The sequence below is a fragment of the Canis lupus genome, chromosome 27 (genome assembly GCF_048164855.1).
Source record: "Canis lupus baileyi chromosome 27, mCanLup2.hap1, whole genome shotgun sequence".
Taxonomy (NCBI): domain Eukaryota; kingdom Metazoa; phylum Chordata; class Mammalia; order Carnivora; family Canidae; genus Canis; species Canis lupus.
In genome coordinates, this window is record NC_132864.1 from 20,947,507 (window position 1) to 20,959,459 (window position 11,953).

Genomic DNA, 11,953 nt, shown 5'->3' on the forward strand with positions numbered 1-11,953 from the left:
TCCTATCTTCAGATCACAGGGTCCCTGTCCTCCATGTTTGGTAACTAGCGCTTTCCAGTCACACACATTAACCTAACTGGAAGTTTATTTTTTGTTTTTCACTGGGGTTGCTTCCGGAACTTGGTTCTCTAGATTTTGTTGGGCGAGGGGCATGGATTTGGGAGGTAAATTGGAGTTGTGTGTGTTTGGAGTTGTTCATCAATTCGAAGTACTCACCTCCCAGCTTTGGGGCCAAAAGGTTTTTTGGAGTCTTTTTTCCTAGGGAATCGCGGTTGTTTTATCCTCGGGTTTGTTTGTCTTGTTTTTTAGGGCTGGACGCTCTCTGTTCCTCTGAACGGTGAGGGTTTGAACTTTGCTGGTAGCTGGAATTGGCTCTGGCCGTGACACTTAGTTTGTAAAGACGACTGGCGGCTGCAGGGGACGGCCTCGCCTCTCTAGCTTCCCGGGTTCCCGGGGCCCGGGAAGCTCCGTCGCGCGCGCGGGAGGGCAGCGGGGGCTGGAAGGGCGGACTCCGAGGGAGGCGTGCGGCCGGCGCCTCCCGGTAACCTGGTAACCGACCCCTTGGCAACAGAGAGGGGGCGGGACCCAGGGAGGAAGTCGGAAGCAGGAGGCTACATCTCGCGAGAGTTGCTTTTGCGCGCGAACTCTGAGAGCCAGGGTCCCGGCCGGGGTCGGCTCGCGGCGGGTAGCTGTGCGGGACCGCGGGGGCCGCGACGACGCGGGCCGGCCCGGACGCCTCTCTCACCGCGCCATGGAGACCTCAGCGCAGCAGGAGCAGCAGCCCGCGGCGGCCAAGATCAGAAACCTGCCCTGGTAGGAGGAGGCCCGGCAGCCGCGGGAAAGGGGACCGGTGACCTCGCCCGACCGCCCCCGACCTGCGGCCGGCCGGAGCCCCAGAATTTCGCCTTGACACCCCCAGCGCCCTCCGTTCTTTTAGGCCTTTTCCAGGTCTTCCCGCTGCCCCACCCCCACCGCCCCCATTCCTGGTATTCACTGGGTGACAGCGTAGAGGTTTCAGTCCCTCCTCTTCTGACTTTGCATCGGCCTCGGGCCAAAGTAGTCTCTCCACTCTTGCCGGAATCCTCAGGCAATGTTGCTCAAATTCTCAACGGAAAGGACAACGGTCCTAATAATGCTCCCCAGTCGAGTTGTATTTAAATGGCTTCCTGTTAGATTAGCGGGGACCCTGTTAGATGCTTGATCTTTACAAACACCCTAGGAGGTAGGTCGTTATTCCCGTTGGAAAACAAAAAGGTTAAATGACTTACCTGAGGTCCAGAGCAGGAAAATAGGTTGGGATTTGCATCCAGGTGAAATCAGAGCTTGCCCTCTTGAGCATCCTACTTCCACGGCTGCATCTGGATGGTGTTTTAGAAACTGATGGGATTCAGCTTGAGTTCTTCTGAAAGCTCCAAGTTGGTCGGTCTTGTCTCTTGAGTTCAGTTTGCTTTTCTCATGGAAAGAACACATAACATCCAATTTACAGTTGTAAACATTGTAAAGTGTGTAATTCAATGACTTTAAGTACATTGAGAATGTTGTGCTACCAGGTCACTGTCTAGTTCCAAAATTTTTCATTTTACCCCAATGGAAACTTCACACCTATTGGCAGTTATTCGCCATCTCCCCCCTCACCCCCAGACTCCACTTGCTGAAACCGTTAATCTGCTTTCTGCCTCTGGAGTGACTACCGTGGATATTTACATGGATAGAATCAGTATGTGGCCTTTTGTGACTGGGCTGCTTTCACAGCATCATGTTTTCTGGGTCCACCTGTACTGTTGCAGGTGTCATGGCTTCATTGCTTTTTATGGGTGAATAATATTCCATTGTATGGATAGACCACCATTTATTTATCCATTCATCTTTTGATGTATAGTTGGGTATGAGTTCAATTTTTTTTAACAAAGATTTTATTTACTTGAGAACGTGAGTGTGGGGGAGGAGCAGAGGGCGAGTGAAAAGCAGACTCCCTGCTGAGCAAGGAGCCTGATGCAGAGTGGGATCCTAGGACCCTGAGATCAGGACCTGAGCTGAAGGCAGATGGTTAACCGACTGAGACACCCAGGAGCCCCAATGAGTTCAGTTTTTAATTTATTTTGAAATAATAGGTGCCCATCCAGGTTGAGATTATTTATAGGCAGACAGCTGGGAAAGTGAAATTAGAGCAGCACTATTGGCATTTTGGGCTAGACGCTTGGTGGAGGCGGGCATGGTGACTGTCCTGTGCATTGTAGGGTTTAGTGACATCCCTGGTGCCTATCCACTGGAGGCCTGTAGCACCTCCACCCAATTGTGACAGCTGAAAATGTCTCCAGATATCACTGAGTGTTTCCTGGAGGACAGAATTACCTCTGGTTGAGAACCAGTGGTCTGTATTCAAACTTAGAGGATTTTGTTTCTCTTCCTCTTTTCATTAGGGTAGGAAAGGATTCTTTTGCACATAACAGTGTGTTCTTGCATTGGTATATATTGTAATCCCTGCTAAATTGTCTTTCAGGGTTGAAAAATACCGGCCACAGACGCTGAATGATCTGATTTCTCATCAGGACATTTTGAGTACCAGTAAGCATCCATGTGTCAGTTGCTGTCATTCTAGTTGGAAGACTTGTATAAATTTCTTGGTTATGTCTCTGCTGAGTAATAACCTCGAAGTATCTGACTGAGCTGTATGGAATGTTGCTCTGTGAGCTAGGTCCTTCGGATTTTTCTTTCCTGCATCTGTCTCTGATTTGAACATGGGATTGAAGTGCATTCAGGCCAACCCCAAGGGCCCAAGGTAAATCAGGTAACTCTTGAAACTGATGGGCTCTCTCATTCTTCCTCAGTTCAAAAATTTATCAGTGAAGACCGTTTGCCCCACCTGCTCCTCTATGGTCCTCCAGGGACAGGAAAGACTTCCACCATCCTGGCCTGTGCAAAACAGCTATACAAAGATAAGGAATTTGGCTCCATGGTCTTGGAGGTAAACAGGAAGATTATTCTTACTCAGCAAAGAACTCGAGTCTCTTACTTTTAGTATTCTTTGATTTACTTCACAAGTTAAGTTGCTGTACTGGAGGTGGGGGAAAGGAACAGACCTAGAATATTTCCAGTCACTTTTTATCTAGAATAGACATTTTGGTCTTGGTTGGCATCAGCTAGAGGGCAGTTGTAGGGCTAGGTATTTTTCTTTGCCTTTGCCAACTCATACTCAAGCACTCAGTGGTCACTCAGTGAGTGGTTGCTAAGTAGCTTGCTGTCTCCCATGTGCCTGTCCAGATTTCTCCTCCACGTGGCTCCACCCTGTTCTTGCGCTGGAAGGCTGTGCTGTATTGACTGCAGGCTGCCTTGTTCTTTGGCTCCTGGTTAGGTTTGGCCAATAGTGGCCCTGACTGGAGTCAGGGGAAGAGGAAGGATGCCTCGTCCTGTCTTGGGGGTCACCACCGGCTGACAGCATCCCCGCCTGCAGGGCAAATCACATAGCCTTCTCTAGGTGCCCACACCGCTCCCCCACTCACCTAAGACCTGGGGTCGGTAATGGGCCCTAGTCGTTGCAGAGGTATCGCAAAGCCCTTGCGGTTTCCCCACACCCCACCAACACCTTTTAAAATACTGCTTCATGTAATTCTCTTCAAATCACTGAATTTGAGTATGCCATCTGTTTGCCACTGAGATTTGACTGATACACTTAGATTTACAAAATTCTAAATATCATCTATTGCCGGGGGAAAAAAATGTTTAACTTCTTTTTTTTGTTAGAGATCTTAGAACCTGGCTGCCACCAGTATTCTTACCTCAATGTATTAAAGACTTGGTAACTTCTGGATCACTCTGGGTGGGTTGTGGTAGCTAAAATTAGCATGATTCTGCTCATGCCAGAGGTGCTCTTCACTGTGACCGGGCCAATTAATTATTCCTCCAGAGTATGTCATTGATTGTCTTTGAAAGGGGAAGAAAACACATTCATCTGCCTTTCAGAATGTAATGTAACGATCTAGTGAGTTATGAGTTTTAAATACAATTGTGATCGTGGTTTTTTAATAGGTGTTTATCTCTTGGCTGTTAGACTGAGAGACCTAGACCTAGCCTGCCTAGTGGGACTGATGAAGAAATGAATTAATTCATAGGTAGCACACCGGCATATTTCTAATTTACTCCGACTTCTCTCTCCCACATTTAGCTGAACGCTTCAGACGACCGAGGAATAGATATTGTTCGGGGACCAATCCTGAGCTTCGCTAGCACAAGGACAATATTTAAGTAAGAATTATTGGCATAATTTCTCTCCCTGGAGATTTTGATCAGTGGGATGACAGAGTTTAGTTTTTTCAATCCTCCCCTTTGCCAGTCTATAAAGGTTAAAAATGACTTTGTAAAAAGTAGGCATCAGAAAGAAAGTACAAGGACAGGAGTAGGAAAGAATGCAAGTATCAAAATATTATGTAAGTCTATATATATGTATCAGCACATTCTTTGGGAAGCATTAACTTCATTTTTTTTAGTTAACTGAAGACTGATAACATCCTGAGACCGGATGAGGTGGTTTGAATTTAAACCAAAATGAATTGACATCAGGATGGATAACCGGGATGATGGTAAACAAAGTAAAAGATGAAAAGACAGGCATGAGTGAAGGGTGAAGGTGATAGAAAAAAGCAAGGCCCCTGAGGAGCAGGATACCTTGCGTGCGCAGAACAAAGGTGCATTTGCCAGAGGAAACGATGCAGCAAACATGCCGAAGTCAGACCTTAGTTCCTTTAAGAGCAGAGAGTAATGGGCGTGTCCCCTGTGTGAGCACAGATGTCTGCTTCGCTCGGAGGTCAAGGAGGAAGGGACTGTCCCAGCAGGGCCTCGAGGCACTAATGTAGGTTGGGCCTGGAAGTTGAGATGAGGTCGAAGAGATATGCAGATGGTACCATTTGTTTTCCTAGGAAAGGCTTCAAACTAGTGATCCTGGATGAAGCTGACGCCATGACTCAAGACGCCCAGAATGCCTTGAGGAGAGGTAAGAAGAGCTCCCAGATGTAGTGTGTTGGCTCCTGAGTGCATTCGAAAGAGAACTGGGAACTTTGGATGTGAGATAACAGCATGGATGGTTGACAGTTTTCATTTATCTTCCGGCCCAGAGAAATCGGTTGACCTTTTGCTGTCAATCTAGACCAAATCTCTAATGTTGGGGTTTCCCTCTTTCAGCAGCTTAAAGATAAGGGCCTCACCTGATGGGACTTTTAAGTCTGACCAGACACTGGTGTCCCATCCTCCTCTTCCACGGGGTTCAATTTGGGGCTGGGAATTTGTATTCTTAGGTGAGGGAGAGGATGGGGTAGGGAAAGCCCGTGGTTCCTAAGCGGCTGCTGGGTAGACCCTTCTGCTCTTGGTACCCGGAGACACACAGTAGCCGGGAGAATAATCCAGGAAATGGGGCAGCACTCAGAGCTGACATGGCGCCTCTGTTTGCCGAGGGAGTATCATGTGAGTTGTCTGTCTTCAGGGACCTGGTGCAGGGGATTTCTGTGAAAGGACATCGGTCACCTCTCGCATTAAGATTCAGAGGTGATGAGCTAGGAGAGCGGGGTGATCTGTCGGAGTTCTGGCGAGACGAGTGGAGTGCAGGCCGGGTTTAAGAGGGGGGGAGGACAGTTAGAGCATCTTCTGATCTTAAAAGCTTTGGCAGCCTTTCTTCAGCATTTGTTCTGCAGAAGGACTGTCTGGGCAGATCCCCGGTGTTCCCTCAGCTTTCTGAATTCGAGTTCTCCCTCCGCCCAGCGCTCTGGGGCTTCCGAGGCCCCGAGACCGAGTCCCCTGGGAAGGCCGCGGACGGCCACCCCCTCCGCCGCTTCATCAACCTGCCGAGCGGGATTCTAGGCCAAAGGACAGGGGCCCCGCGTTTCGTAGCCTGATGCAACGGCGCAGCTCGAACGCCAGAGTCCAGAATCGGGGCGCGTTGCAAGGAACCGCTCCTAAGATGGCGGCGGGCGGCGCGGACGCAGCTCCGCGAGGAGCCGGCCCCTGCGCCTTCCCGGCGCCCCGCGCCGCCCTCAGCGCCCGTTTCCTCTCCCCTGCCAGTGATCGAGAAGTTCACCGAGAACACCCGGTTCTGCCTCATCTGTAACTATCTGTCAAAGATCATCCCGGCCTTGCAGTCCCGGTGTACGAGGTTCCGATTCGGCCCCCTGACCCCCGAGCTCATGGTTCCCCGCCTGGAGCACGTCGTAGGAGAGGAGAAGTACGTGTGAGGAGAAGCCGTGAGGAGAAGCAAGCGCGGCCCGGCCGGAGCGGAAGGCGCTGCGGGCTGCGTGCGGTGGGCGGGGGGGGGGGGGGGGCGGCAGGGGGCGGGGAGGGGGACCCCGGGAGGCCGCCGGGTCGGTGGGCAGCCCCCTCGCCGCCGCCGCCCTCTGGCATCTCCTGGGCAGCCTTCATAAGGGCCCTGGGCTCTTCTCCTGATCCATCCTCCCCCTGGAAGCTGTCCCGATTTCCTCCTACTCTTCTTTTGTCACTGGAGACTGCAGGCTGCCAGCGCCCCTTCTGCCGACGCCTCCAGCCTTTTCGGGCCAGAAGGGAAGGTGCTGAGACGTTACCTTCTGTGTACTCAGCTGCCTCGCCAGTGGCGCCCGAGCTGCCGCTTTCTGAAAGGGGGCGCTCTGGCTCTGTGACCGGGGCCTCGCCGGGCCGGGCCTCGCCGGGCTGGGCCTCGCAGAACAGCATGCAAAGCCGCTTGCTCACCTGGTCCTCAGTGCCTGGTCCTGGGTGAGGGCCTTTCCCAACCTGCAGTGGCCATGACTGCCAGCGTGCAGCCCACAGCCCTAAAAGCCAAAGTGAATTCTGGATCCGGCCCCGGCGGTAGATCCGGAGAGTCCTGTGAACTCCATCCGTCCCCTCTCGTTTGTTACTGGAAGCCTTCGTTGTTCTGGGGGGCATCTCGTTCCCTGGGTGAGTGCTGGTGCTCTCGGGGCCTCTGAATTCCTCCTGCCTCTTTCAGAGTGGACCTAAGTGAGGACGGGATGAAAGCGCTCGTGACCCTTTCCAGCGGAGATATGCGGAGGGCTCTGAACATTTTGCAGGTACAGTACTACTCGTAGCAGATCTCAAGCTGCTGCTTTGGAAGAGTTCTAGGTAGGCAGCAGCACAGCCAACCTACAAATTCAGAAATCTAGAGAGCGGTAAGATCTCAATTTCATCATGTACCAACAATCCCCCCCCCCCCACCTTTGGGTTTTAAATAATTGAAAGAATAACGTGCTGCCAGTGAGGGAAAGCTAGGGCAGGACTCTGGCTGGCACACAGCAGCGGCATCTTCTCATGCTTCCAGCTGAGGCCAAGTCTTACCAGGTAAACTGTGCAGCGTTCGAGCTGACCTGTGCCCAGTCACTTTACTGCGCATGTGCAGTGCTGCCTCAGCTTCCTCCTGATCCGCCTGCACCGTGGTGGCTGCCGTGACAGCCACGATACTCCCTCTTTGCACAGAGCACCAATATGGCCTTCGGGAAGGTGACAGAGGAAACGGTCTACACCTGTACCGGGCACCCCCTCAAGTCAGACATTGCTAACATTCTGGACTGGATGTTGAATCAAGACTTCACCACAGCCTACAGGAGTATCCTTCCTTGTGTCCTGCTGACAGTAGGTGCTGTATCTCAGGCCCAAGTGTGACCTGGGAGCCCAGGGTGCAGCCAGTGCCTGCACCCTGCTGGCTAAACACGGCTACTCCAGAGGCTGGTCGGCTTGCTGTGGATGAACGGTGTCTGTGGGTGGAGTGGGTCCTGTCTTTAATGCCCTGAAGTTCTTCCTGAAGGAGTGTGACATAGGTCTGTCTTGAAGCCACCTTCCTCACAGAGGAGAGCAGCAGTCAGATCTTGGGGTGGCAGGTGTTACTCTTGTTTTGCTGTGAAATTAAAAGCCAGGGGCAGTGATAGGAAGCCTTCAGGGGAATGGGTGGGCTCTGTTCTCTACTAGGCAGAGACACAGTTCTGCCAGAAAGCCCTTGTGGAAAATGGGAAACATGGAAAAGGTAACAAGTGGAGTCCACCTCATGCAACTTCAGATTGAGAGAAACCACTCTGTTGGTTGGGGCTAAAAGCCCTCCTTCCCACTCACCGGAATCTGGGTTCAGAATTCCATGGTGTGTGTTTGTTCTGGAACCTGTGCCCTCTGCCTTAACTGTTCCTCTAGATATAATGGAGTTGAAAACGCTGAAGGGCTTGGCACTCCATGATATCCTGACAGAGATACACTTGTTTGTGCACAGAGGTAACTCTCGTTCTTCCCTAGTTGAGATGGGAGAGGAGGCGAGTGGAGTTAAGGGTGGGAGGGAGGGAGGGAACATGAGGCTTCGCTTTTGAAGCAAAGAGATGAGAATGAAGTATAAACCCTGGCCCTGCAGTCAATTTTCTTTAGTATTTAAAACTGTTCCAAAACTACTCTTAACCTCTAAAGCTCCTGAGGGAAGAAGCTCCAGAGGGCTGACTTTATTTCCTCCAAGGGTTTAAATTTTACAGCAGTAAAATAGTACATTTCATTCACATTTCTAAAGGTATTTTCCCTCAAAAGGAGAGAAAGAGAAGGAACTATCTTCAATGTAAACCAGAGCAGTCTTAACTAAACCATCTTAAGTTGCACACTTGGCCGTATCTACCATACAGAGAACTGGTTCTCCACCTTGGCAGCACATAGTAGTCATCCCAGACCAAGTCACTTGGCCTTTTGGGGGGAACCAAGCAAGCATCAGGATTTCCTCAGGCTCTCCGGGTGGTCTGTTCCGAGGCCTCTTCCATCAGGCTCTTTCCTCTGCCACAGCCAACTGCCGACAGGTCCATGGCTTGTTCTGCCAGTGCCTCCGTGGGCCTCCCCAGGGCCAAGCAGCAGGTTGATCGCTGCCCAAGAACATGGTCGGCTCAAGCCCAGCTCTGCACTTTGATTGTGGAAAATGAATACTTACAGATCGATGGATTTGTTTTTAAAACCTACCCTGCTGCTAAAGCAGCGTGGTTGACTCTTCCCTGTGTTCTTGTGATTGCTTTGGAACCTGTTCACCAAATAGGTAAAAACTGAAAACTCCTGCAGCGATCACTTCCTTAGAGGTATGGCACCTAGTGACCTCAGGCCTCTAGACAAGTTTTTTTTTGTTGTTTTTTTTTTTTTTTTTTAATTTTTTTTAAATTTATTTATGATAGTCACAGAGAGAGAGAGAGAAGCAGGCTCCATGCACCGGGAGCCCGACGTGGGATTCAATCCCAGGTCTCCAGGATCGTGCCCTGGGCCAAAGGCAGGCGCCAAACCGCTGTGCCACCCAGGGATCCCCCTCTAGACAAGTTTAGTGTCTCCTGCTGTTTAAGTTCATAATTGTGTGTTTGGTTTTGTTTTAGTAGTAGGGGATGGCAGACCCTTGTTCACTCAGTTTTGTTTTTCCCTAGTTGACTTTCCATCTTCGGTTCGAGTACATTTACTGACCAAAATGGCAGACATAGAGTGAGTAAACCCCAATTTTGATTCTTTTCCCTTTTTTACCCTGTTGTGTTTTTTTTCTTTTTTTTTTTCTGCCTGGTTGGTTCCAACTTGCTTGTCTGCATCAATCCCCTGTGGTACAATCTAGTTTTTGGTGGGATCACTGAAAGAAACAGGAACGGTAGGATTTGCTTAAAGAACATGAATAAATACAAGGACAGGTTCAGCTCAGTTACATATTGTAGATAAAGGCCTCTCCTTACACCTCAAAGGCTTAGAGTCCACGTTGGTTCTAGAAGAGCCACTTGTGGGAGGCCCGCAGCTGTTACAACATCTCGGTTATTCAGGGACAACCAGCCATCCAGCTGTTATGAAAGCATTTTGGCATAGCAAACCATACTGGGGGGAGAGTAAACATAAATTCTGTTTTCCACTTTGCCTGGTTCCATAAATGCAGGTATTTGCCCCAGTGAAGCTAGCAGCTAGTATTTAGGTGGAGAGGAGCACTGGGTTTGAAACAGACACCAACAGAGAATCAACTCTAATTTGCTGTCATTGGCCTTCACATGCACACATTAGGTCACCACTTCCATGTAATGAGTGTCATGATTTTGCCTCCACTGACTAGGCACTTGAAAGGTGGCAAGATGGGGATGCCTGGGTGGCTCAGTGGTTGAGTGTCTGCCTTCAGCTCAAGGGCGTGATCCCAGGATCCTGGGATCGAGTCCCATATCAGGCTTCCTGAAGGGAGCCTGCTCCTCCCTCTATCTATCTGTGTCTCTCATGAATAAATTTAAAAATATATAAGTTTTTAAAACTTATAAAAAAGAGGAACAATTTCTCTGAATGCATTTTGTGAGTGAAGAAGTAAATCCTTATCATGTAAATTCTGTGTATGTCTATAGAGCCAGCATGAAGTTCAGTTCAGAACACTGTCATTGATAACTATCAATTTTTAATTTCCCCTTACCATTTTTTAAAAGATTTTATTTATTCATGAGAGAGAGAGAGAGAGAGGCAGAAACACAGGCAGAGAGAGAAGCAGGCTCCATCCTAGGTCACGCCCTGGGCTGAAGGCTGTGCTAAACTGCTTGAGCCACCCAGGCTGCCCTCCCCTTACCAGTTTGAATCGAATGTATAAATGAGAAGAAAACGTTAGGGCACATACTGAAGATGACTGTCTGGGATGAAGCTTTATTACCTGCTTTTCTCTAGCAAACTGTTCCACCTTCAAACTCTATCATTCTGTTGTCAAAAGGTTGCTGTCCATAATATTCCATATTCTTACCTTTCGTTTGCTTTCTCTTAGGTACAGACTTTCTGTTGGCACCAATGAGAAGATTCAGCTGAGCTCTCTCATTGCCGCTTTCCAGGTCACCAGGGACCTGATTGTTACAGAGGCCTAGAGGCTGAAGCCCGTTCACTGCGGTTCGCAGGCCCCGCGGTGACTGAAGAACAGGAAACTGAGTCACAGGATGATATGCTGCCCAGGCTGGATAGTGAAGCCAGTCGCCCCGAATTGTGGAAACCTCTGTCCCTGACACCGGCGGGGAAAGGTTGAAAAAGTACCGTGTCTGTGGCTATTTGGAGCAGGTACAAAACCATTGGAACAGACAGCTGTCTTACTGTGCTGCCTGTTTGTGTTTTTTACAGGGAAAAAGAAAGTGCAAAAAGTTGTGTGTGGGTTTTGTTGTTGTTGTTGTTAAGCCTTAAGGCTTTTAACCATTCAGTTGGTTGGGTGGCAGGAAATTGCCCTCCCTTATTTTGGTCTAGAACTTAAAAGGCTTCCAAACCCCCCCATGGTGCCATTGCCTCCTAACTCCAGGTAAACAAAGCATCTCCACAATTCAGGGTATAAACCTCAATCTGCATCTAAACCTCAATCTGCGTCAGTCTGTCTGTTCTAAATAGGTATTAATAGATTTCTGGCCCAAACTATTGTACTCTTATAAATGTGCTCAGTTCTCTTACTTTAAAAACGTCTTTTAATTTCTCCAGGTTACAACCTGCTACAACCTGCTAGCAACCTGCTAGCAGGTTCCTAATTGTGGTGTGGACAGTGTGTCACTGTATGGCTGTGGGGGCAAGGCTGTATAGTACTCCCTTGTTAACATATGGAGAGCTGATGGGCTCGGGCCAGACTCTAAACCTCCAAGTGCTGAAAGGGTAGGCCCAGTGTCCAGTGTAGCAGTTTATTTTATAGCAAACAGACTGCCTTTATGATAGTGTTCTTCTCAATAAAAATAAAGAAGCTGGCATGTTGGCTGTCTTACAAGTGACTCTTTTCTTCACCAGTTATAAAGACACGGACTTTATTAAACTTGCGTTTATGTGAAAAAGCCTCCCCCATCTGATATCATAGAATCAGCTTACTCAGGAGGCTGTTCTTTATAAAGGTGGTAGGTTCTTATACTATCAAAAGGGAGAGGTTGGTTATTTCCATCATCCACATACAACTCACTCCCCAAAGATACCAAAGTTTGAAGCCCCTGGCCAAGTGGGACCTCTGGGGAGCCACCCAGAACCTCTC

The 11,953-nt window shown here is 49.4% G+C and overlaps 2 protein-coding genes across 25 annotated transcripts in view; one reads left to right on the forward strand and one right to left on the reverse strand.

The window, feature by feature from the left end:
- Window positions 1-6,266, reverse strand: part of KSR2 (kinase suppressor of ras 2) — a 446,504-nt gene extending 440,238 nt beyond the window's left edge. For 7 of the 22 annotated variants that reach the window (XR_012019279.1, XM_072802705.1, XM_072802692.1 and 4 more), the window contains exons 1-3: window positions 2,353-6,264; window positions 1,269-1,447; window positions 217-1,166 (exon numbers count right to left, since the gene is read on the reverse strand). The gene's annotated coding sequence lies outside the window, so the exon portion shown is untranslated. Of the gene's footprint in view, window positions 1-216; window positions 1,167-1,268; window positions 1,453-2,352 lie in introns of all 22 variants that reach the window. The other 15 variants (XM_072802698.1, XM_072802693.1, XM_072802694.1 and 12 more) reach the window with 10 other exon arrangements.
- On the forward strand, window positions 628-11,698 carry RFC5 (replication factor C subunit 5). Of its 3 annotated transcripts, XR_012019280.1 has the most exons (12): window positions 628-813; window positions 2,501-2,565; window positions 2,829-2,965; window positions 4,163-4,242; window positions 4,914-4,987; window positions 6,049-6,208; window positions 6,962-7,043; window positions 7,447-7,576; window positions 8,152-8,229; window positions 8,776-9,019; window positions 9,393-9,447; window positions 10,733-11,698. XR_012019280.1 is itself a non-coding variant. In XM_072802718.1 (11 exons), the coding sequence occupies exons 1-11, from the start codon at window positions 752-754 to the stop codon at window positions 10,827-10,829; spliced, it is 1,020 nt and encodes a 339-aa protein (XP_072658819.1). In that variant the 5' UTR covers window positions 628-751; the 3' UTR covers window positions 10,830-11,698. The 3 variants fall into 3 exon arrangements, 2 of the variants coding, with proteins under 2 accessions (XP_072658819.1, XP_072658820.1); XM_072802718.1 differs by lacking the exon at window positions 8,776-9,019; XM_072802719.1 differs by lacking the exons at window positions 8,152-8,229; window positions 8,776-9,019 and having other exon boundaries at window positions 7,447-7,606.
- Window positions 11,699-11,953: the final 255 nt, after the last annotated feature.